General features: G+C 42.6%; 1 protein-coding gene across 1 annotated transcript; it reads right to left on the bottom strand.

The window, feature by feature from the left end:
* Positions 1–4,205: 4,205 nt before the first annotated feature.
* Positions 4,206–16,338, bottom strand: LOC121649644 (NACHT, LRR and PYD domains-containing protein 3-like). Its single transcript, XM_042000635.1, has 6 exons — positions 16,214–16,338; positions 14,266–16,066; positions 13,363–13,536; positions 11,255–11,416; positions 6,192–6,238; positions 4,206–6,061 (listed from the first exon to the last, which is right to left on the bottom strand). The coding sequence occupies exons 1-6, from the start codon at positions 16,248–16,250 to the stop codon at positions 5,514–5,516; spliced, it is 2,769 nt and encodes a 922-aa protein (XP_041856569.1). The 5' UTR covers positions 16,251–16,338; the 3' UTR covers positions 4,206–5,513.
* Between the last annotated feature and the right edge of the window lie 6,747 nt (positions 16,339–23,085).

Below are 23,085 nucleotides of genomic sequence, written 5' to 3'. Positions count from 1 at the left end.
TATTGTAAATTTTAAGTTGCTCACAAAATATCTGATAATTTATTATCATTTTATTTTTCCTCCATCTCCTTTCTGCTGCCCTGCAATTTCTTTTGTGTTTTTTGACCTCCTCATTCCTCCAGGGAGATATAAGTTTTGGGTAAATCTTTTTTGTCGTGAGTGGAGCAACAGAGTCGAGGCTTGTCTTCAGTTTACTGTTAAAGTGTTCAACAATAAAATCACAGGGTGCAGGTAAAATCACAGGAGGACATTTATCTAGAACTTTGAATTGAATTGAATTGAATTGAATTTATTTCGAATAAGCATGAAAGCAAAATAAAACAAAAGACAAAATTTAATACAATATAAAAAAGTACAATTACATATTCGAAAGGGAGTGGGAAGAAGTATAACTTATGAACTCCCACCCCTTCTCCTTAAATAATAAATAAACCTGATAACCTCCTGATTTAACCTGATTTGAACTTTGATAAAATTTGCAGCCACTTCAGAGGTTAGATAGCGCTTCCTCACAGTTTGCACCGAGGTCTCCCGCTGAATAAAACCGGAGATGTTAAAAATCACACAGTAGTGGTCAGAGACAGCCAAGTCAACAACAGAGGACACACTGGCAGAAAGGCCATAGGTAATGACCAAGTCCAGAGTGTGTCCTCTGTTGTGAGTCGGTTGCGTGACATGTTGCGTAAAATCCATATAGTTAAGAATGTTTAAAAATTCTTTTGAAACAGGGTCTAAAGGATTATTTATGTGCAGGTTAAAATCACCGGTTAAAATTATCATGTTGTATGTTGTGTGTTTGATTGATAAAAATTCTGAAAACTCATTAATAAAAGCAGCACATTTTTGGGGTGGTCTATAAACAGTGACACATAAAATTGGAGGGCTGCTAAAAACAATGGCGTGATATTCAAAAGTGGTAAAATTGGCGAATAAAATCTGTTTGGTGGTGTTATTGGTTAAAGATGCTGTGCCACCACCTTTCCTACCAGTTCTTTTAGAAAAAGAATAGTTAAAATTTGGTGGGGAGGCCTCAGCTATAACAACAGGTGCATCCACACCCAACTATGTTTCAGTTAAAAACAAACAGTCTAGTTTGTGGTCTAAAATCAGGTCATTGACAATAAAAGACTTATTTAACAAAGAGCGTATATTTAAAAGTGCCATGTTGAGTGTGACTGGTGACATTTGAACTGAAGAGGCAGGTACTGGTTGACATTTTGGGAGAGGCCTGAGATTATTGATGTTTACGGTATGATATGGTTTGTGGTGGTGTGGTTGCTCTCTGAATGTGATGATGACATGAATTGATGAACTGTGTGGAGGAATGTTAGGTCCAAGTCCAGTATTGCGAGCTTTGCTGTTAAAAGTGGAACTGAGTAAGTAGGAGCTGGGACCAGGGGGGCATCAATCCGTGATGGACAGGTCAGCAGGTGCAGTGGGTTTGGTGTGATGAGTGGGCTGGGTGCAGGGGTGCTGTACACCAAATGCCAAATTGGCGGACAGAAGACGGCAGCCCTGCAAGTTGAGGTGAAGCCTGTCAGCCCCAAAAAGATGCCTCTGCTCCCAAAAAGCATCGAAGTTGTTAATAAAACCTAGGCTGTGGGAACTACAAGCGGAGGAGAGCCAGGTGTTGAGGCTGAGCAACCTGCTGAAGCAGCCTATCCCTCTGCCGCAAGTGGGGGTGGGGCCAGAGATAAAAACATTTACCTGATATTGTCCAAGCAACCCGAAAAGATGGAGGAAATCCAGCTTTAACAGCTCGGACTGCTGTTTACGGATATCGTTGGTGCCGACGTGGATTATGATCCTGTTGGCCTGTTGTTTCTGACTTTCTTACAGGGATAATTGAAGGTTGGAGGTTCTACCTCACCTGGTAGTAAAACCTGAACCTGCATAAACCATCAGGAAATTTAAAGATGGAAAAGCAGCTCATTTGTGTACATTGAAATAATTCAGTCAGTTAAGGCCTTTGTGAAGTATTGATGCATGTAGCGGCTCAAACAGAGGCAGAGCAGCTGCTAATCCTGCCATCACCTCAACCAGAGTTTAGACTTCAGAGCTAAACTAGAAACTTCTGCCATTTCTACTGAATCAAGCCAACAGTGATGCTGAAGCAGAAGAGCTCATTTCTGACAAACTTTTAAAAAGAAGCAGCGACACTAAACCAGCAGAGGAAGTCTGAGGAAATCTTTGAGAAACACTCAGCTTCTAAAGTCAGGTTAAACATAAAACACTGATGGGAATAAAAGATGTTTCCATCAGCAGCAGGAACTACAGTTTCCTGCACTTTGGTCTGATTCTAGCTGCCATTTTATCATAGAAAGAAGAGCCAGCAGGACCTGAGACTGGACTCATGAGACTGGACCGCTGTAGCCGTGCACACACAGCTGGATGATGCAGATGTTAGAGGGAACAATGGAGACTCAGAGGAGAAAAAGCTTTGATCCTTGAACTTTGATCCTGAGTTCAGAGCTCATCTCATGGCTGTTTGAAGGCTCATCATGATCTAAAGTTGGACTTAAACCTGAATACAAGTTCAGTCTGAAGAGTTCTAATGATGCATTAATCACAGCATGAAAAACATCTGGAATGTTCTGGCCTTTCCATCAGATTATTTCCTGCTATTAACATATTTTTGCTCGTGTTTGTGGGGGATTCATTTTGAGGTTGGTTCAAATTGTAGTAGCCATTTTATTTCCCCTCTTTGTGTTTAATTTGGCTTTTCTAAACTTGTATTTAAGTTCCTGTTTGATTGTTCAGGAAGTCAGTTTGTTTCTGTTCATTTATTAATTCATTTGTTTCACTTCTCTTTGCTTCAGATTTTCACTCTACTTATATTTATTTGTTTGTTTCTTGTTTTCAAGAAAAAATTAATACTTCACACTTTTATCATAAGCTAAATTAAAATAAAAAAACCCATTAAATTTGTCTTGTTTTTTAACCTTTCTCTCATCAGTTGTAAAAAACATGTAATAAATGTGTTAAACCAGCGAGTGTGAAAGGGAGATGACAGCTTTGCATCAGACTGGAACGTGCTCATAAAGGCGGATCAAAGCTGGAAACATCACAGATAACTTGCACCATGCAGGAATTTACTGGAAACATTTTGATTGGCACATAGAAACATGCAGTTTAATAACTAATTTATCTGAGCTGAAACTGAGTCTAAATACAAGTTTTTATGACGTCTTTGAGTTGAATGGATCCACTGATTTCAGCATCAACTTTTCACTCAGCATTTCTTCACAAGTAAAACATGTACAGGCCATCTGAAAAACATATTTCTACCTGTATATAAACTATAATCCCTGTTTACCGGTAAGAATGATGAATGCTGGGAAAAACATGACAGTGGCTGGACTAAAGTGAGGCAAACTGAAATATAAAAACATGTCAGAGTTCTTTAAAGGAAGCTACAAAACTGAGCTGAAAGATGCAGCGTGGAACGAAAACAATGGTCAATGGCAGAAAATGTCAAACATCACCAACAACTGCTTCTACTGGCATCTAAACACTTTACTAAAATAACATGTTTTTATTCTTTTAGAATGAGCCGTTTATATCTACATGGCGTACGTCCACAGACATGGCAGCTGCCACATTTGTGCCACCATTTTTACTACGGTGTCTCTGAATGGACAAACTGTGTGAACTGAGAACCCTCTCAGCTTTAAAACTGCAGTACTGGCTTTGCTTGATAGGGCAGGAGCAGCGTTTGGGATAAGTAAGCTCTTAAAAAACACCATAGAAGAAGACAGTACACATGTTGACAGTAGCTGCGTTTGAATTACAGACTCCATACGAGACTCCACTTTGAGGAGGATAGAGATTTTTAAATCTTTGTAAAACTCTGCATTTTGCCATTGTGTGCTTTGACAATTATATTTTATTTCTTTACCTATTTTTAAAGAGATTTCCGTCTCTTCCTGGGTCTACTCATACTGCGCCATCTTTATTTGAAATGAACCGTTTATGTGACCTGCTACGCCACATCCGTTGAAGCATAAAAGCAAGAAAACTGTTTCCATTACACTTTTACGATATACTTCTATAACGGTTTTGGATTGACTCTGGATCCTGTTGTCAAGGTTACAAAGAAATTATACATTTCAAAGATGAGCCAAAAAACAGCAAAAAAGAAAATTTTCCATCAGGATTTTTTAAAGAAGCTCATGTTTTCATCATGCAGGTTTCACTCATTTTATTCCATACATGGACATTTTTTTCTAAATAGAAATACAATTAAAATGAATAAATAAATAAATATTAAAATGCCAAAGGAGAGTTAGAAAATTGAGAAAGGGAGCCAAATAAAATCCTGGAAAGGGAATCAATCCAGCAGGAGAAACTTCAGGATTCAGACAGAATGTGGAGTTCCCAGAACCAGAGACACAAAAGAAAAAAACAACCACCCCAACAAACAAAGGCTGAACATGGAGGTCCAAACAAGACAAACAGAATGGAGATTCAGACAAAGACACAGCTCCAGTTTCAGTCATACAGGAGCACTTTTTTTATTCGTTAAGAACTTAGATTATAAATTTTGCCTGGTCCTGATGATCCCAGATTAGAAGAACAGCTGCTTTTCATTGTAGTGCCAATAACTTCTGTTATGCAGCAAAAATGCATTAGTAAGATAACTTCTGATTGGATTAAACATGGAAATAAAAACGGTCTGGGATTCTGGGAAAATTCATTGGTTGATTAGGAACCATTTACAGAGGCTGAGGGTCCATGCTGAAGTGGGTTCAAGTCAAAGTCTGTGGACATTGGCATGTGTCGTTCCCCAAAACAGAGGACAATAAAGTTTTGTTAAATAAACAAGGCTATAATATTTTCCATCCCATTAACATGGTTCATGTTAGAAAACCAACATAAGTTTTTTTAACAGTTTAGGTAACAAGCAGATTTATATGGATAGTACATGGACAGGTCCTTACTCATAATATGATCAACATGTGAAGAACAATGGCTAAAACCTCACAAAGTTTTGGACATTTCTAGTATCGGAGGACTACCACTGATTGGGATTTTTCTTTTACTAGAGAGGGCCCCCACAACATGGTGGCAACTTACCCTCGACCCACCAACAGGGACCAACAGGAATTTTCATTATCCCTCTTTTGGAAGCTTTGCTCTTTGTTATGGTGTCTAGTTTTTTGTTTGCCTTTGTGTTTGAGACACTGCGGATGAAATCATGTTGTACCTTTAACAAATTATAAACAATGGAAATTAACATTAACACCATTTTGTTGAATGGTCTCAACAGTCGTATAAAACGAAAGAAAGTCTTGTCTATGTTGAGGAAGGAAAAGGCACAGATTGTGTATTTACAAGAAACACATTTATCTAGACAAGAAAATGAGAAGTTAAAGGGGTTTGGTTATGTAAAATTATATTATAGTGTGTTCAGACATGGGTGTAGAAGAACTGCAGTTTTTTTTGCACTTCCGCAAAGGCTTCACTTTTTTCCCCTGGAGGTTGCCACTCGGCTAAGATCAGACTCTTTGCACTCAACACAGAGACACCCAGGAACCAGACCAGGACAAGAACCCAAATCCAGCATAGAGAGGATGAGTGAATGTGGTGATGAAGGTGTGGAGGTGGATCAGTGAGTCAGAGGAGACTCTGTAGAAGGACAGGGAGCCAGCAGGACAGTCCACATACACTGCTACTCTGTTAGAGACAGAGGAGGAGGGGGAGGAGGAGGAGGAGGAGATGGGCGTTCCTCTGTTATTGTGCCAGACAGAGTAACCTTCATAATCAGAGCATCTCAGACTCCAGGACTGGTCATTGAATCCAAACCAACAGTCACTTTTGTCTCCTGTCCTTCTGATTTCTCTGTAACTCACTGATATATAAACGCCTCCTCTCCACTCAACCTCCCAGTAGCAGCGACCAGTCAGAATATTTTCACACAGCAGCTGAGGAAATTTGTCAAATCTGTCTGGATGTTCAGGATATGACTGAAGTTCCTCCACATATGTCACCTTCCTGTTGTTGTCAGACAGTTTGAGGTTTCTGTCCACTGTGTTCATGTTGATTGTGAGTTGACAGGAATCTGATGGAGAGACAAACACAACCCAGCTGCAGTTACTGATCTATTGACATTTTGATGCTGACTGATGAATAAGTGATGGGACAGTATGAAGATGGTTGAATGTGATGAATCCAATGAAAAACACACTTACACTTCCTCAGACCTGGTCTCAACCATGGTTCTCCAGCAGGCTCCACCCTGAAAGGAGAAGGCATGCTTAATAGGGCATCATTTGAATTTGAAAGATTCTGGTTCCGATTCTGGTTTTGTGTTTCGATTAGAGTTCCCTAACAATTCTTGATGCTGATTCTTTTAAGAGTCAGGGTCAAAAAAGTTTACAAGTTTTAACCTCGTCTTTCCCACCTTGTTGTCAGTGACCTGGTTGACATTTTGTTCATTAAACTCTAAAACTTCTCCAATAACACTTTTGTCAATATAGGCATATTGTTACGAAGGTTCTCTGCAATCAAGCCACATTATTTATTTTACAGTACTCCTAACTGGACTTCCTGTTTCATGGTAATGATGTCACATTATAGATCTATTCCATGATCCATTGTATTACTTTTCCACAGAAGGGTCCAGTGTTAAACAATATCAAAAGTAGTTTGCCACAAACTTATTCCAAGTTATGCATTTTCCAGTATAATCCTTATGAATGTCTGTCTGCATTCATATAAAAAATCACATTTGCGGACTGACCTTTGACCTTTCTGTGAACCCAGTGTTGTTGGGTACCTTTGTGTTCCTTACCTTTCTGGCCAAAAAACTAAAAGTGTTGCCACTGTTTTATGTGGCATTTTCATCCCAGGACACCTGGAGTTATACAAAAGCGCTCCCTATTTGAATAGCCAAAACGCATGCACTTCTTTTCTTTGCGGTCTGAAAAAGTCTTTGATGATAGGCTGTCATTCATACCAATCAAAGTGTTGCCAATTATTGGACAGTAACGTAAACACCTCCGGCAGATTCTTCGTTGTTGGTGTTTGGAGGGTTCGTGTTCCGGTCGGCGGACCAGGGATCGAAAATTGGAATCGAAATAAAAAAATTTGAACAATTCCAGGGGAATTGGAAGGTAAGTCCCAGTTTCAATCAATGCTCTATACCCAATCCTAATGCTAACATGTACATTACATGGCTGTCATACACACTTTGTTCTACACTGAGAAAAGAACAGTCCAACCTCTGGACATGTCCACCTGATTGGAGCATCTCCACACTAGAAGGAGCAGAATCAGGGAGCTGATTGGTCCACACAGTCAAAGTTTCTTCTTTCAACCATCTTCTCCTTTTCATCTCTTCATAGATGAAGAACTCTGCAGAAACTTCTGATCTAACCAAGAGCAGCATCTTCTCTCTGCCCTGAAGTCCTATGGATCAGATTCTGACAATAATATCCTCTGCAGAGCAGATTGGCTCAGATTCTTTGTTCTGACTCAGCTGGGAAATGTTAAAGTGGCTTCTTTTCCTGCACATGAAGCTAAATGACTGTCAAAGACTCTGTTCGAGGCCATGATGTTTCTGTTTGTAGCTGCAACGGCTTGTTTCCTACTGACCACTAACAGCTGCTTCATCATCACACTGAGGATTTGTTCCCTCACATTATCACTGCAGATCCTGCTGCTGTGTGGACACAAACACATTTCTTTCTAAAGCAGGAACAAATCAGAGGGATCAGCAGCATCAACTCCCCACACTTCTTCCAGATCTGATTCAGTCTGCTTCTACTGACTCCAACATCTACATTATTATTGAAGCTGATTGATAATCTGATGGATTATTGAAAAGTAATTATTGAATCAGCGCCATGTGATCATCAAAGCTCTAAAGTCCTGAGTGAAGAGGAGAGGTTAGACTGCCTCTGGTGGTCAGACATGGAGCTGCAGCTGCTGAAATACAGGATGTGACAGGATTCAGGAAAGTCTGTCTCATCTTTCCTCAACATCAGCTGTGAACATACTGAGTCCTTTCACATTAACCAGGAAAACTGATGTAACCATCATCATCTTCATCACAACACACACACACTGCCATCTCCAGTCACCTCCTCCAGCACCCAATCCAGCCGTTATCACATGACTGAATCAACATTATCAGTAGTTATCAGTCCATTCCTACGGGACAGTAAGGCTCTACTCCGCCTCCTAGTAGCTCCAGTAGGTCTTTATCATCTATTTACACCACTGACCAGCAGCACTGGTACAGGAAAACTCCTGATCCAGTCCAACAGGAATCCAGTCCACTGGCAAGTCTGAAATCTTAAGGATTACAGTCCATTTTCTGGTAAAACAACGTTCATTTAAGTCATGTGACTGTTGAGTGAATATTGACTATAAAGTGACAAAGTCTGGACAGAAATCCAGTGACTCTCAGTCATTTTGATTCATGTCGTCATTGTGATTCCAGATCATAAAACAATAAGCCAGACTTGTGTTTTCCTTTTTTAACTCCTCTTCTCAGATCAGATCAGGGGCAGATGTTCCACTGACTGTCTCCACCCTTTTGATCAGCTGTGTGCAGCTAATTGAAGGAAACTGATAAACACTTCAACGAAACTCATGTGTGACGTTGCACGGAGCACCGGCGCCAACAAAAGATGACATGAATGAAAGAATCTAGAGGGTACCAAAATACTTCCTACTCTATATGTGTCTCATCTAAAATCATTTTCTGGGTCTGTCGCTGTGATTCAGAATCAGGAGCCTCTGGTAAGTGGAAGAATCACTGAGCATCATTATTCATGGGAAGCATTTCATCCATCATTTGTTTAAATGTATCTATACAGCGGTAGCAATACAGGTCTGATCAACACGTGCACATTTTCACATTGACTGATTTTTGAAGAGAACTCCTCCCTGAGCCGCCACCTTAGCGTGGTGGAGGAGTTTGTGCATCCTGACGATCCTAGCGGCTATGTTGTCGGGGGCTCATGCCCCTGGTAGGGTCACCCATGGAAACAGGTGTCTAGGGGGGGGACCAGATGAAGTGCGGCTCAAATCACCCTTATGATGAGGAGAAAGCAAGGACCGAGGTTTCCCTTGCCCGGACGTGGGTCACTGGGGGCCCCCCTCTGGAGCCAGGCCTGGAAGTGGGGCACAGAGGTGAGCACTTGGTGGCCGAGCCTTTGCCCATGGAGCCCAGTCGGGCTCAGCCCGAAAGGGTGACATGGGCCTCCCCTCCCGTGGGCTCAGCACCTGCAGGAGGGGCCATAGGTGTCGGGTGCAGTGTGAGCTGCCCGAGGCGGGGACCCTGGCGGTCTGATCCTCGGCTGCAAAAGCTTGCTCTAGGGACGTGGAATGTCACCCCTCTGGGGGGGAAGGAGCCCGAGCTGGTGCTCGAGGTTGAACGGTTCGGGCTAGATATAGTTGGGCTCACCTTGGCTTGGGCTCTGGAACCACTGTCCTTGAAAGGGGCTGGACCCTCTTCCATTCTGGAGTTGCTCCCGGTGAGAGGCGCCGAGCAGGTGTGGGCATGCTCATTGACCCCCAACTTGGCACCTGTACGTTGGACAAAAGGGTAGCATCCCTCCGCCTTCGGGTGGGGGGATGGGTCCTGACTGTCGTTTGTGCTTATGCACCAAATAGCAGTTCAGAGTACTCACCCTTTTTGGAGTCCTTGGAGGGACTTCAATTCTCACATGGGCAAAGACAGCAAGACCTGGAGGGGCGTGATTGGGAGGAACCCCCCCCCCCCCCCCCAATCTAAATCAAAGTGGTGTTTTGTTGTTGGACTTCTGTGCTCGTCATGGACTGTCCATAGCGAACACCTTGTTCAGACATAAGAGTGCCCACATGGACTTGGCACCAGGACACTCTAGGCCACAGTTGATGATGATAGACTTTGTAGTCATGTCGTCGGACTTGTGGCAGCATGTTCTGGACACTCGAGTGAAGAGAGGGGCGAAACTGTCAACTGATCACCACCTGGTGGTGAGTTGGTTCAGATGGTGGGGGAGGATGCCGTTCAGGCCTGGCAGACCCAAGTGGTGAGGGTCTGCTGGGAACGTCTGGCAGAGTCACCTGTCAGAAAGAGTTTCAACTCCAATCTCTGGCAGAGCTTCAACCATGTCCCGAGTGAGACGGGGGACATTAAGTATGAATAGGCTGTGTTCTGTGCCTCTATTGTCGAGGCGGCCAGCCGCAGCTGTGGCCGTAAGGTTGTTGGTGCCTGTCGTGGCGGTAACCCCTGAACTCGTTGGTGGACATCAGCAGTAAAGGATGCTGTGAAGCTGAAGAAGGAGTCCTATCAGGCCTTTTTGGCCTGTGGGACTCCAGAGCCAGCTGATGTGTATCGGCGGACTAAGCTGAGCGCAGCTTCGGCGGTTGCTAAGACAAAAACACGGGCATGGGAGGATTTTGGAGAGGCCATGGAGAATTACTTCCGGACGGCTTTGAGGAGATTCTGGTCCACCATCCGGCGGCTCAGAAGGGGAAAGCAGTGCTCCATCAACACTGTCTACGGTGGGGATTGGGGGCTGCTGACCTCGACTTGGGACTTTGTGAGGCGGTGGAGAGAATACTTTGAAGACCTTCTCAATTCCACCAACATGTCTTCTTATGAGGAAGCAGAGTCTGGGGTAGCTGGCGCTGGCTCTCCCATCTCTGGGGCTGAGGTCGCTGAAGTGCATCAGTCTGTCGTGTTGAAGGAGGAGCTGAGCCAAAAGGCAAAGCTCTCGATTTACCAGTCGATCTACGTTCCTACCCTTACCTATGGTCATGAGTTGTGAGTAGTGACCGAAAGAACAAGATCATGAATACAAGCGGCCGAAATGAGTTTTCTCCACAGGATGACTCCGGATAAGCGGCAGAAAATGGATGGATGGATAAAGAGAACTTGAATCTTGAATCTTGTATGAACAAGATTGTTCACACAAGCTATACTAACATTTTTTGGACCATGTCTTTGCTGATCCAGGGTCAGAGGGCAGAAAAGATATTTCTACGACAGAATGTCCCTTTAACCTGCAGAGATGTTTCCAGACTGAAGAAACTCTGACCAACAGACAGTTATCATTGTTGTTCCTGTAGATGTTCTTCTTGGAGACTCTCATACTCAAATAACTGCTGTGAGCAAAGGGAAAAGGCTCGTACATGTGTGATGGTTCATATAACACTCATATCCAGCATGAAGCAGGACTGAGTGAAGGACAGAGAAAATGTCTGCAGATCTTCCTCCTCTATCAGACATTGTGTGGCTGCAGCAGCCTCTCCATACCTGAGTCTGTGTGGATCCTTCAGTGCAGCCATCAGCAGCTTTACTCCTGTGTCTCCTGGATGGTTGTATCTCAGGTCCAGCTCTCGCAGATGGGAGGGGTTGGAGGTCAGAGCTGAGGCCAGAGAAGCACAGCCTTCCTCTGTGATCAGACATCCTGACAGGCTGCAGAAAACAACACATAAGACAGAAACTCAGAGAACTGCTGTGAAACTGAGGCCTGGCATACACAAATATTTTTTTAATCTTATCAGCTTTTTTATCTGGTCAAGAACTCACATGTGAGAAGATAAAAATCAGTCTTGTATCAAGGTTTGATCATACTGTGTGTGGTGTGCTCAGATAATTTCAACACAGAACAACACACACATAGCACTGCTGTCCCACAACTGATTTCTAATCTAATCCTCCGAGCCAAAAATCTCGCATGTCTAAACATGATCTAAAAAAACGTAAAAGAGGAACCATAGCAACAACCGGAAATAAAACGAAAAAAGAAGAAACATAGCAACAACTGGAACACACAACACCCAGCATGGAAGAGGTCATACAGGATGAGGAACGAGGGAATGATGGTGGTCTCAGGATTATTGTTAACAGAAAAAACCAGAACTAAAAAAAGTAACAGACTGGAGACAGCGTGAACATGGACTTTATATCCTTCCTTGGAAGTAAAGTAATAAGTAAATAAGTAATCAGCTGGCTCTCTGATTGGCTATATTATGTTCCAAGTCACAATCCACAGTCACAACGCAGGATTCAAGATATTTTGTCATTAATATTAAACATGTTTATTATTTCCAATTGTTGGCCACGACCTGTTTCAGAGCAGTGTATTGGGATAAGTTTGCTCGCAACACATCTCAGACCAAATGATGATTTTATTGGAAAATCTTATAAGACTCAAGATAATCGGTCGTTTGCCATCCTTGATTCGGAAGGGGCAAAATCAGGACAAAAACAGCCAGATCATCTTTGTGTGTGCCAGGTCTGAAGTTGAATGTCATGCGATGTTCAGAAAAAAAACTGGACCTGTCTCACATTATTGGCTTTGTGTGTATCAAATGTCAAATTTCCAGTTTCTACAGAGATTCACCAATCATGTTGTTAGGGGAGTTAGAGAAGTTTTCATTCATCCATTATCTGTACCGCTTTGTCCATTATTGGTCGCAGGGAAGCTGGAGCTTAACCCAGCATTTTATCAGGTGAGAGGCAGGGTACACCCTGGACAGGTCATCAGTCCATTGCAGGGCCACCACAGAAAGAGACAAACAACCATTCACACTCACACTCACCAAATAACCTAACATGCATGTCTTTGGATGGTGGAAGGAAGCCAGAGTACCCGAAGAGAACCCATGTATACACGGGAAGAACATGAAAACTCCACATAGAAAGGCCGTCACCCCCAGGCTCGAACCTTCCCCCAGCCGAGGCTCAAACCAGAAATTTTCTTGCTGTTAGGCTGCGGTGCTTAGCTTCTTTTAGTAGTAGATAGTTACTTGTTTTAAAGACATCAGTTCTCCTTGATTCAGCATGTTCTGAACAAAACATGTGGAACAAAATATGAATTTAAAATTATGGTTTCATTGTGGATGAGAACAAAGTTGACCTGGGAGCTTGAAGTGTTCAGTATCTTAGCTGTTCCTAGGATTGATCTCTTCTGGATGGAGATGTTTGATGCTTCTCCGGGTATCTGTTGGGGCTTAGTTTGGAGCTTGGTTTGCCTCTAAATTATTTTAATAATTTCTTGTCAATGGCAACGTATGAAAATGAGCTGGATTACCTTACTTAAACAACTTTCCATGAATATTCAACCCACATTATTAAACACAATAAAACAGACCTAAAAAATATTGGGTTCATCCAATTACCTATTTATTTAAGTGTATTTGAAAAGTTATGTTTGTAAAGCACCTTAAACTTATGACAGAACCTGAAGATTTTAAATGTTCTGAGAGGTTCTGGATGTCAGACCGGTCACTGGTTCTGGTAAGTTAATGTGGTGTAAGAGGCCTAAATTAGAGAGAATCATACAAACACATTCCACAGGTTTTCTATAAGTTATTAATAAAAACTCATTTTAAACTCTCAGTTTGATGAATCCTGACCTGAGAGTTTGCAGTTTGCAGTTTGGACTCTTCAGTCCATCACAAAGCTTCTTGACTCCTGAGTCCTGCAGGTCGTTGTTACTCAGGTCAAGTTCTGTCAGACTGGAGGACTGGGAGCTGAGAACGGAGGACAGAGGTCCACAGCTTCTCTCTGAGAGACCACACGCACTCAGCCTGGAGAGAAAGTTTCAGAGAAAAACAAATAATATATGTGACAAAATAATCAGCCCTCATGGTGGATGCAGACTGAAGGACCACCTGTAGAGAAAGTCAGGTTTAAAACCTTATCGTGTCCATGTGGTGGAATTTAATGCTCAAAGACATCATGAGTGAATAAGGATTCAGCATGGAGACTGACAATCAGTGACAGTCTGAACGTTTGATTCATACAACAATGGACAAAATGTACCTCAAGAACTAATTTATCAGGTTGATGGGTGGGACTGACTTCAGATCAGATCAGTGAGGAAGAGAGTTTAGCATTTATTAGGACATCATTAACTTTGTGATGTTGGAACTATGTCACCCAGTCACACCTCTTTACATGCACACCAACAATCTGATCATGATCTAATAACTGGAGTTATCAAGATCAATCAAGTCATCATGGAGACAGCATAATCTGATATCCTTTATGAGATAACCTGGTTATAGAAAATAACATTAACACACCTCTATTCATCTTTAATACTCTGATATCTTAGTGCATATAGTTTTTTATATCTTTGCATATACAACAAAATGAGTTTTATTAAAAATGGAAATGATGCAGTCACAACATGAGAGGAGCACAATAGAAAAATATGATAACATGCAGCAGTGTGAAACCAGAGTTGAAACGAAATAATGTCCTTTAAAACAGCAAGAATATATTTCTCCACATCCTGCTATATATGTACTTACAGAGCTTTGTTGGAGGCTTTGACCACTGGCTGCAGCCTCAGAAGAACCTCTTCTGAAGGAGAGTATTTCTGCAGGTCAAACACCTCTAGATCTTCTTCTGATGACAGTAAGATGAAGGCCAGAGCTGACCACTGAGCAGGAGACAGTTTATCTGTGGAAAGACGTCCTGATCTCAGGAACTGATGGATCTCCTCCTCTAGAGAACGATCATTCAGTTCATTCAGACAGTGGAACAGATTTATGCTTCTCTCTGCAGATACATTCTCACTGATCTTCTCCTTGATGTACTGGACTGTTTCCTGATTGGTCTGTGAGCTACTTCCTGTCTGTGTCATCAGGCCTTGTAGTAGACTCTGATTGGTGTGCAGCGATAGACCCAGGAGGAAGCGGAGGAACAAGTCCAGGTGTCCATTTGGACTCTGTAAGGCCTCGTCTACAGCTCTCTGATGGAGATGTTTTGAATCTGGTTTCTTTAAGTATGTGGACATCTTAGGACATTTTTTTTGTTCTTCCATCAGATTAATTCCAGAATTGATGAAGGTTAGACGGACATGAAGAGCAGCCAGAAACTCCTGAACACTCAGATGGACGAAGCTGAATACCTTCTCCTGGTACAGTCCTCTCTCCTCTTTAAAGATCTGTGTGAACACTCCTGAGTAAACTGAGGCTGCTGTGATATCGATGCCACACTCTGTCAGGTCTGATTCATAGAAGATCAGGTTTCCTTTCTGCAGCTGATCAAAAGCCAGTTTTCCCAGAGACTCAATCATCTTCCTGCTCTCTGGACTCCAGTGTGAATCTGTCTCAGCTCCTCCATCATACTTGACCTTCTTGACTTTGGTCTGGACCACCAGGAAGTGGATGTACATCTCAGTCAGGGTCTTGGGCAGCTCTCCTCCCTCTCTGGTTTTCAGCACATCCTCCAGAACTGTAGCAGTGATCCAGCAGAAGACTGGGATGTGGCACATGATGTGGAGGCTTCGTGAGGTCTTCATGTGGGAGATGATCCTGGCGGTCTGCTCCTCATCTCTGAACCTCTTCCTGAAGTACTCCTCCTTCTGTGGGTCAGTGAACCCTCTGACCTCTGTCACCATGCCAACACAGTCAGGAGGGATCTGATTGGCTGCTGCAGGTCGTGTGGTTATCCAGAGGCGAGCAGAGGGAAGCAGTTTCCCCCTGATGAGGTTAGTCAGCAGCACATCCACTGAGGTGGACTCTGTAACATCAGTCAGGGTCTCATTGTTGTGGAAGTCCAGAGGAAGTCGACTCTCATCCAAACCGTCCAAGATGAAGACAACCTGGAACTCTTCAAAGCTGCAGATTCCTGCTTCTTTGGTTTCAGTAAAGAAGTGATGAACAAGTTCCACCAAGCTGAACTTTTTCTCTTTCAGCACATTCAGCTCTCTGAAAGTCAGTGGAAATGTGAACTGGATGTCCTGGTTGGCTTTGTCTTCAGCCCAGTCCAGAGTGAACTTCTGTGTTAAGACAGTTTTCCCAATGCCAGCCACTCCCTTTGTCATCACTGTTCTGATTGGTTCATGTCTCCCAGGTGGGAGTTTAAAGATGTCTTCTTGTCTGATGGTTGTTTCTGGTCTGTGTGGTTTCTTGGATGCTGTTTCAATCTGTCTGACCTCATGTTCATCATTGACCTCTGCAGTCCCTCCCTCTGTGATGTAGAGCTCTGTGTAGATCTGGTTCAGAGGGGTTGAGTTTCCTGCTTTAGCAATCCCCTCAAACACACACTGGAACTTCTTCTTCAGACCAGATTTTAAATTACGTTGACAAGCTGCAGCCAGACTCTCTGAAAGAAAAGAAGAAATAAGACGAGTCAGAAAAGATTTAAAGCCTCTGAGGAATGAGGATGTGAATATGTGATGTTCCACATGTTGAGACATGAGTAAATGTGTCATTTATCCAGCAGCTTCAATCTTTAGTGAAATCCTCTTACTGCTCTGCAGATGCTCAGCCAGCTCCTCCTGCTTCATCGTCCTCAGGAAATCCACTGTGATCTTCACTAACGCATCTCTGCTGCACTTTCTCTGCTCCTCATCCTCACCCTCCAACACTGAGCATTCTGGGGAATCTGGACTCAGAAGCTTCTGGATCTTCTTCAGCTCCTTCTTCATGAAAGTGATCATGTTGTCCTCCAGCAGCTGGAAGAGAAACGATATGAAGGACACAATCAGACTGAAATCATGGAGCCAAACATCAGATCCATGTTGGACACACTGACAATCCACTGGTCTACAAAGGTCAGCATGGAGATGATGTGAACAGAAGAGATGGAAAAGTAGTTGTTGTACATGTACAGACCATAAATATGGAGTCCAGCTGTGTTTGATGCTGCTGGGCAGACTGACCACTGGGAAGCTCTGAGCTCTGCTGGTCCACTCTGTGGAGGAATCAGGAAGAATCACATCACATTCTGTCACATGGAGAAGCTGCTTTCAGCTGTTAGGAAGTTCTCACCAACACCTTCATGAAGCTCTGTTCTGAGGTGCCCTGGAGCAAGGCAGCCACAGCCAGTGTGTGCTTGGATAAGACTGGTTTGACTGGGTAGCTCCCAGTATAAATGTGGTTGACGTTGGAGTTTTCAACTAAGAAAAAGTTTGGTGTGTTTGTGAGGAGCCAAACTGACTGCAGGTCACTTAGATTCTATGTTTCCTGCACTGAGACAGAATCCTCCTGATTATTCTTAGCTCATAAGAAATATTTAATAAAACTCACATGTTTGTTGTTTGAGGTTTATCTGGATATTTTACCTTAAAATACTGAAGATATCCTTTATTATTATTATTATTATTATTATTATTATTATTATTATTTGAAACACAAGATGCAATAAAACAACACTGATGCAATAATTTCACACAGCTCACCTCTGTGGGCCTGATTTAAAATGAATAGGAGGTTCTCTCGAGTGATCGCTCCTATCAGATAAACAGCTGGGCTCAGGTCCTGCTCCAGGTTTACGAAGCTCTGAGCTCTGCTGGTCCACTCTGTGGAGGAATCAGGAAGAATCACATCACATTCTGTCACATGGAGAAGCTGCTTTCAGCTTTTAGGAAGCTCTCACCAACACCTTCATGAAGCTCTGTGCTGATGTGCAACGGAGCAAGGCAGCCACAGCCAGAGGTTGCTTGGATGAGATCGGATTGTCTGGGCAGCTCCCAGTGTGAATGTCGTTGACTGTTTATGTAAGATAAAGCTAATTTTATTTGAAGCTGCTCATCATCATCTTAATCAACATCATCCTCATCATCATAATTTTTTAGACAGTGGGAGGAAGCTGATGTCTGATGGAGAACCGTGAGAGGAACTGTCAGAATTTCAAAACCAGAATTAGTTTTGGTTTGTTTGTGAGTCAAAGGGAGTTTTAGGGAATATGCTTTACATGTGGAACATGCAGGAATTCTGTTTCCTGAAAGGTTTGGGAAAAAAAGTAAACCAACTCAACATCACGTTCAAAACTTTAATTTTCTACATGTTCACAGAGCAACTTTACTATGTTCAGGAAATGGAATCAAAGGTTGGAAGCAGCAACACATTCAGCTAAACTTGTTAAAGAGGCAAAATCAGCCAAAAAGGAAGCTCTACATGGAGCAGCATATTATTTCCTAACAGTGTCAGGACTGGAAATCATATCTAATACACAGCATGAACAGCAAGGAGGAGCTCATTTACACTGGAAACATGAAGCTTTCTGAATTCCTAGAGAAATCCAGCTATCTGAGTTTGGAAAGAACTGAATCAGACTGATCTGACTGGGTTTAGGGATCAAACTGCAGCTGGTTGCTGGTTGAACCATCTGATCCAACTCGTCTTAACATTTGAGACCATCTGAATGTCCTGATTCTCAAAAACTGTAGAAGCAAAAAGATTCACAACACAAAGTAAAACCTGATTCTGAGAGTTCAGCTTTGACTTTTACATTTTAATACGGACAACTACTTACTGTCTGTTAGATCCAGGACTTTGATGGAAATCAATAAAACGTCGCTTTGATCGGTTGCTCTTCATAGACACACAGCTGGGTCCAGGTTCAGGTCCAGGTCCAGGTTCTAGGCTCTGAAGGATCCTGATAAAAAAAAACAGCAGAGATGTTATTAAATCTCAGAGTTCAGCCTAAAACCCATCAGAGACCTGCTGAAGATCAGAACAGATGTTTTCAAAGGAGCTCATGTCTGATGAAGAGAAGCTGTCAAAGAGACCATCTAATAAGCAGCTCTTTCTCTTAGTAGTCATAGATGTTAGAAGGTCAAACAGAGTCAGACTGATGTCACAGAATGTTCCAGAAAAGCAGCAGCAGCTCATTCAGACACCAACATGTTCTTCTTTTTTCATCCTGCCTGATTTCGTGTTCACATCTTCTCCTGAAAGGTGCAGCAGATCTCAGCTGATGAAGCTGATGTGTCTCTGCTTTGATCATTGGCTTACGGACCAGGAGGAGACAAAACTGAAAGACTTTGGTGACACAGCTGATCTGAGGAAGCTGTTGAGCTGTTTTCAGGGAAGAGAGCCACCAGATCTGTGGCAGCTTCCACAGCTAATGATCTCTGAACTGACCGGACTTTCTCCAGGTGATGAAGACCTTGGAGCTGAAGTTTAATCTGCTGCATCACAGACAGCTGCAGCTGCAACGACTGTGTGAATAAAGTGTGTCAGCTCCATGTTCCATGTGATCAGTGAACTTCAGAGGAGACGGACTCTTATGTAACATCCAGTATGACCAATAAGGAGGAGGCTCCCTCACACACTGGAACCATGAAGCTTTGAAACACAACTGAGTTTGGAAAGAACTGAATCTGATTAATTTAGACTGATCTGATTGGATTTAGGGATCAAACTGCAGCTGTTTGTGCTTCTAGAGTTATTGGAGGATGCAGGATGTTCAGATGTGATGAATCAGATCAGATGATGCAGCAGCAAAGATTCACACTAAAAGCTCTGATTCTAAGTTCAGCTTTGACTTTTACATTTTAATACTGACAACTACTTACTGTCCAGGACTTTGATGGAAATCAATAAAACGTCGTTTTGACCGGTCACTCTTCATGGATACACTGGGTCCAGGTCCAGGTCCAAGCTGATTCCTGTGAATAAAAATGGTTTAATAATTTCACAGCTGAATTTATTGTTTGTATTTATTGTTGAAATTATTCAACATTTAGTTTGCAGAAGAATCTGGAAGACAAATCAGTTGTATTACATGACAATCATGATGCTGCAGATTCGTCTCAGCAGAGACGTCCAGAAATAATAAACTGGTTTTCATCTGAAATCTGATCCAACCTCCACTGGACTCTGACTGATACTCACTGCTGGTCTGATCGGAAATAAACAGGTTTATTCATCGACCGGTTGCTCTTCATGGAGACACAGCTAGGTTCAGGTCCAGGTACAGGACCAGGTCCAGGCTGGTTCCTGTGAATCCAGATGTTTGGTGATGTGAGTTCTGATCTCTGACATGGAGAAGAGTCATGGACAGTTAGAGATGAACATCTCACCTTTTAGAGGGAGGGACTCCCTCCTCTCTGTCCTGATCCATGATGCTGGATTCACATCAGCTCACACACACTTTCTACCTTCACCTGCAGAGGAAACACACATCATTCATCTGAACATCAACTGAGTTTCTGCTTCATATCAGAGTCAGATGGATGCAGTCAGACAGCAGTGAGGAAGAGGAAGCTGCCTTCAGCTGCTGTACTTCTATCAGGACACCAGATGGAGGGATGGAGCTGCAGACCAGCCTGCATAGTGTGATGAGGCAGATCGAAAGAGGAAATATTTCTCCTCCTTTTGTTACCATGAAAAGAAACTGAAACTAAATTAGATGGAAGATTTAAATCCCGAAGCATAAAAAAAATTGACATTTTCTGTCAGAAACAAAAATTAATGCATGAAGTTAAAGAAGGAAAATTGAAGTGATTCCAGTTTCTGTGTTTCTCATCTGTGTCGTTCTTCATTGTCTAAACGTCTAAAAGCCCATTTATGCTTGATGCAGAAGACGAACACTGTGTGTGTGTGTGTGTGTGTCGAGCAGCTTTATTGAGATGAATTACCTCCATCGACTGGTGTGTAAAACAGACGTCAGAACTGACCTCTGAACTCAGCACTGCCCACTAGTGGATGAACTGACTTCATAACCACAGAAAGTATGAAGGGCGGCGACGTATGACAATGCTGGAAACAGACGTACCTATTACATATGTAAAGGAGCTAAATGGGCTTTAATGCACGTGGGTCATAATTTCAAACCAACACACAGGACGGTGTAAAAACCACCAAATAAATTAATTAGTTAAACTGAAAATTGCAAAGTTAAATTAAAACGTTTTATTGATTTCTTAATAGAAAACTTATTTGTAAACATTTTGTTGAAATTTATTTCCATTTAAATATGTTTATTGAGCCATTTATTTAATTTCTGTATTCATGTTTTATTTTGGTAGTTTTGGGGCTCCTTATAACTGGACCTGCATGTAGAAAGGGAATTGGAAGGGGCCTAGGATGGTGGTCATTCCCCCTTTGTCGGGTGGCTGGATTGTTCTGGGGTGGGCTGGGTGGAGGTTCTGGGCACAGTTGGCTGGGGGTTGCCCCTCTCTTAGGGGTGGAGGGGTCAGTTAGTGCAGGGGGTTCTGGGCCTGCTTTGGGTGTGCTGCTACGGTGGGCTGGTGCATGCCCTGGTGTCTGGTTGCCTGGGGGGGGTGGGCTGCCTCTGGGCTCTTAGGCCGCTGGGCCCTTCCTTCTGGCCGTCCTGGATTACTGGTGCCTGGCAGGGTCGCCGGCTGCCACTCTTGGCTTGCCGGGGCCTTTGCCCCATGACCGCGTTGGGCTTTGGCTGGGGCCTTCCTCCGCCACCTTCGGGGTTGGACTCAGGTGGTCTTCGTGGTGGGGTGGTTTTTGTTGGTGCTCCAGGATTGCCGCTGATGGCCCGGGTCTCTGGACCACCCTAGTCTGCCTCTAGCCTCTGTCGATGCTCCATCACATTTGCAGGATCACACTCATCTGTGATCACTCCTCATTCCTCATCCTCTGCATGCTGACAGTCACTGAGTTGTCCAGTGGGTTGATACAAGAGATACTTTGTTTAGGATTTTATTGTTTTTTTACGTGTGTCTTTGGTACTTTTGTTGTTGTTGTGATACATGTTGTTGTTGTTGTTGTTGTTGTCTTGGTTATTTTTTAGGAACCCCTGATAACTGTCAGCTTAGTTTACGTGTAAAAGCTGTAGGAAATTTCCTGTTGTGTTTCTATAGCAGTTGGTTGTCTGGTGTTAGGTTGAATTGAAGGTCATTGCTTCTATCTACTATATCTTTGTCTCCTCTTCCCTTTTTCTACTTTCCTTTTTACTTTTCTTCTCCTTTTTTGTCCCTTCCAGTCAGGCACACCAAAAATCCCACAATTCAAAATAAATAAGATAAAACAATATATTTAAATAAATAAAGAAATAAAAATGAGATTATCAAGAGCAGCCTTATACCCATAAAGCTCTTTGGCAAAGCAAGTTTGTTCAGCATAACCTAGTAGCCAGACCATTTTCTTTTTGTCACAATGCTGGACAGGACAAGTAAAAATAATAATAATAATAAAATAATAATAATAATAATAATAAGAAGAAGAAGTTGAATCACAAACATGAAAAACAAACATATCATTTCCAGATATTTAAACTTTAAAGAAATATTTTTAAATTACTTACTTTCCAGATTTCACACATTTAGTTGCTCATTTCCCGTCACTTTGCTGCTCTTAATAAGTTTTATATTTTTTACTTCTGCTTTGAGTCCGCTCGTTCACAGCAACCCTTCCTGGTCTCAGATTGTTCTGGTCTTTGTTCCCTCATATCCTCTGTGGTTCCGTTGGATCACTTCTCCTCCCTCCTGGTTCTGTATTGTTCTGGACCCTCAGTCTAATAAATCAAACCAAATAAAAATGGCTTTGGTTTTAACTTCAGGAGGATTTCACGGAGAAATTGAGAGGAAGTGAAAATAAACCCAGAGATGCGTTTACTGACCCAGTTAAAAATCAGAAACATGACAGTCAGTTTTATTGGAGTTGAATTGTTCAGAAATGCTGGAGGTTTCCACAAAGAGACAGAAACCTGATCCTGGACCTGAAGCCCTGAGAGCCTTTAGTTCTGGTTCCAGCTGCACACCGAAGACTTTGATGTTCCTCAGCCTCTCTACTGGAGCACCACCGATGAGGAGGATGGATAACGAGGATGAAGGAGCACTGTTGTTTCCTAATGTTTCCACTGCCAGCTCCTTGGTTTGGTTGATGTTTAGCTGGAGGTGGTTGTCCTGGCAACATGTCTCCACGGTCTCCACCTCCACGGTGGTTGTCTCATCGTTGTTGGAGACGAGACCAAGCACCGATGTGTCTTCAGCTAATTTCTCATTGTAGTTGGAGCTGAGAGCAGCGAACGTAAAGATAAAGTAAAAACACGGAGCAAAGGAAGACTTTTGACAATGGCTGCACCATCTTTTTACACTCATACATTTATTAGTAGAAACAATAACTTTATTATTATTAAGTGCACATGTATGTGTGTATTCTAATAAAATCGGACTGTTGCACTTCTAGAGGTCTGTGAGTTATGAAGGAAATGTAAAAATAAAAATGTTCAGGTGTCTCTTCTTTACTGGTCTCCCACAAATGTACAAGAAAAAAAGAGGAAATGTGGAGCAGAAAGAGAACTTAAAGAGGAGGTGGGAAATGCCGGAATATTTCTGATATTTTCAAATCCTCCACTAGCAGTGGTGGCCAGTCACCCGTGATGTCACATGAGTAACATTTGATAAATGACAGATGCAG

This window comes from Melanotaenia boesemani, chromosome 2 (assembly GCF_017639745.1).
Source record: "Melanotaenia boesemani isolate fMelBoe1 chromosome 2, fMelBoe1.pri, whole genome shotgun sequence".
Classification (NCBI taxonomy): Eukaryota; Metazoa; Chordata; class Actinopteri; order Atheriniformes; family Melanotaeniidae; genus Melanotaenia; species Melanotaenia boesemani.
This window is presented reverse-complemented; position numbering and strand designations above follow the sequence as displayed.

Coding starts and splice junctions, on each gene's coding strand:
- LOC121649644 (XM_042000635.1), bottom strand. CDS start 16,250: ATGAAGCAGGAGGAGCTGGCTGAGCATCTGCAGAGCA. Junction 13,537..14,265: donor AAAGCCTCCAACAAAGCTCT/GTAAGTACATAT, acceptor CTTTCTCTCCAG/GCTGAGTGCGTGTGGTCTCT. Junction 6,062..6,191: donor GAGACCAGGTCTGAGGAAGT/GTAAGTGTGTTT, acceptor TCTCTCCATCAG/ATTCCTGTCAACTCACAATC.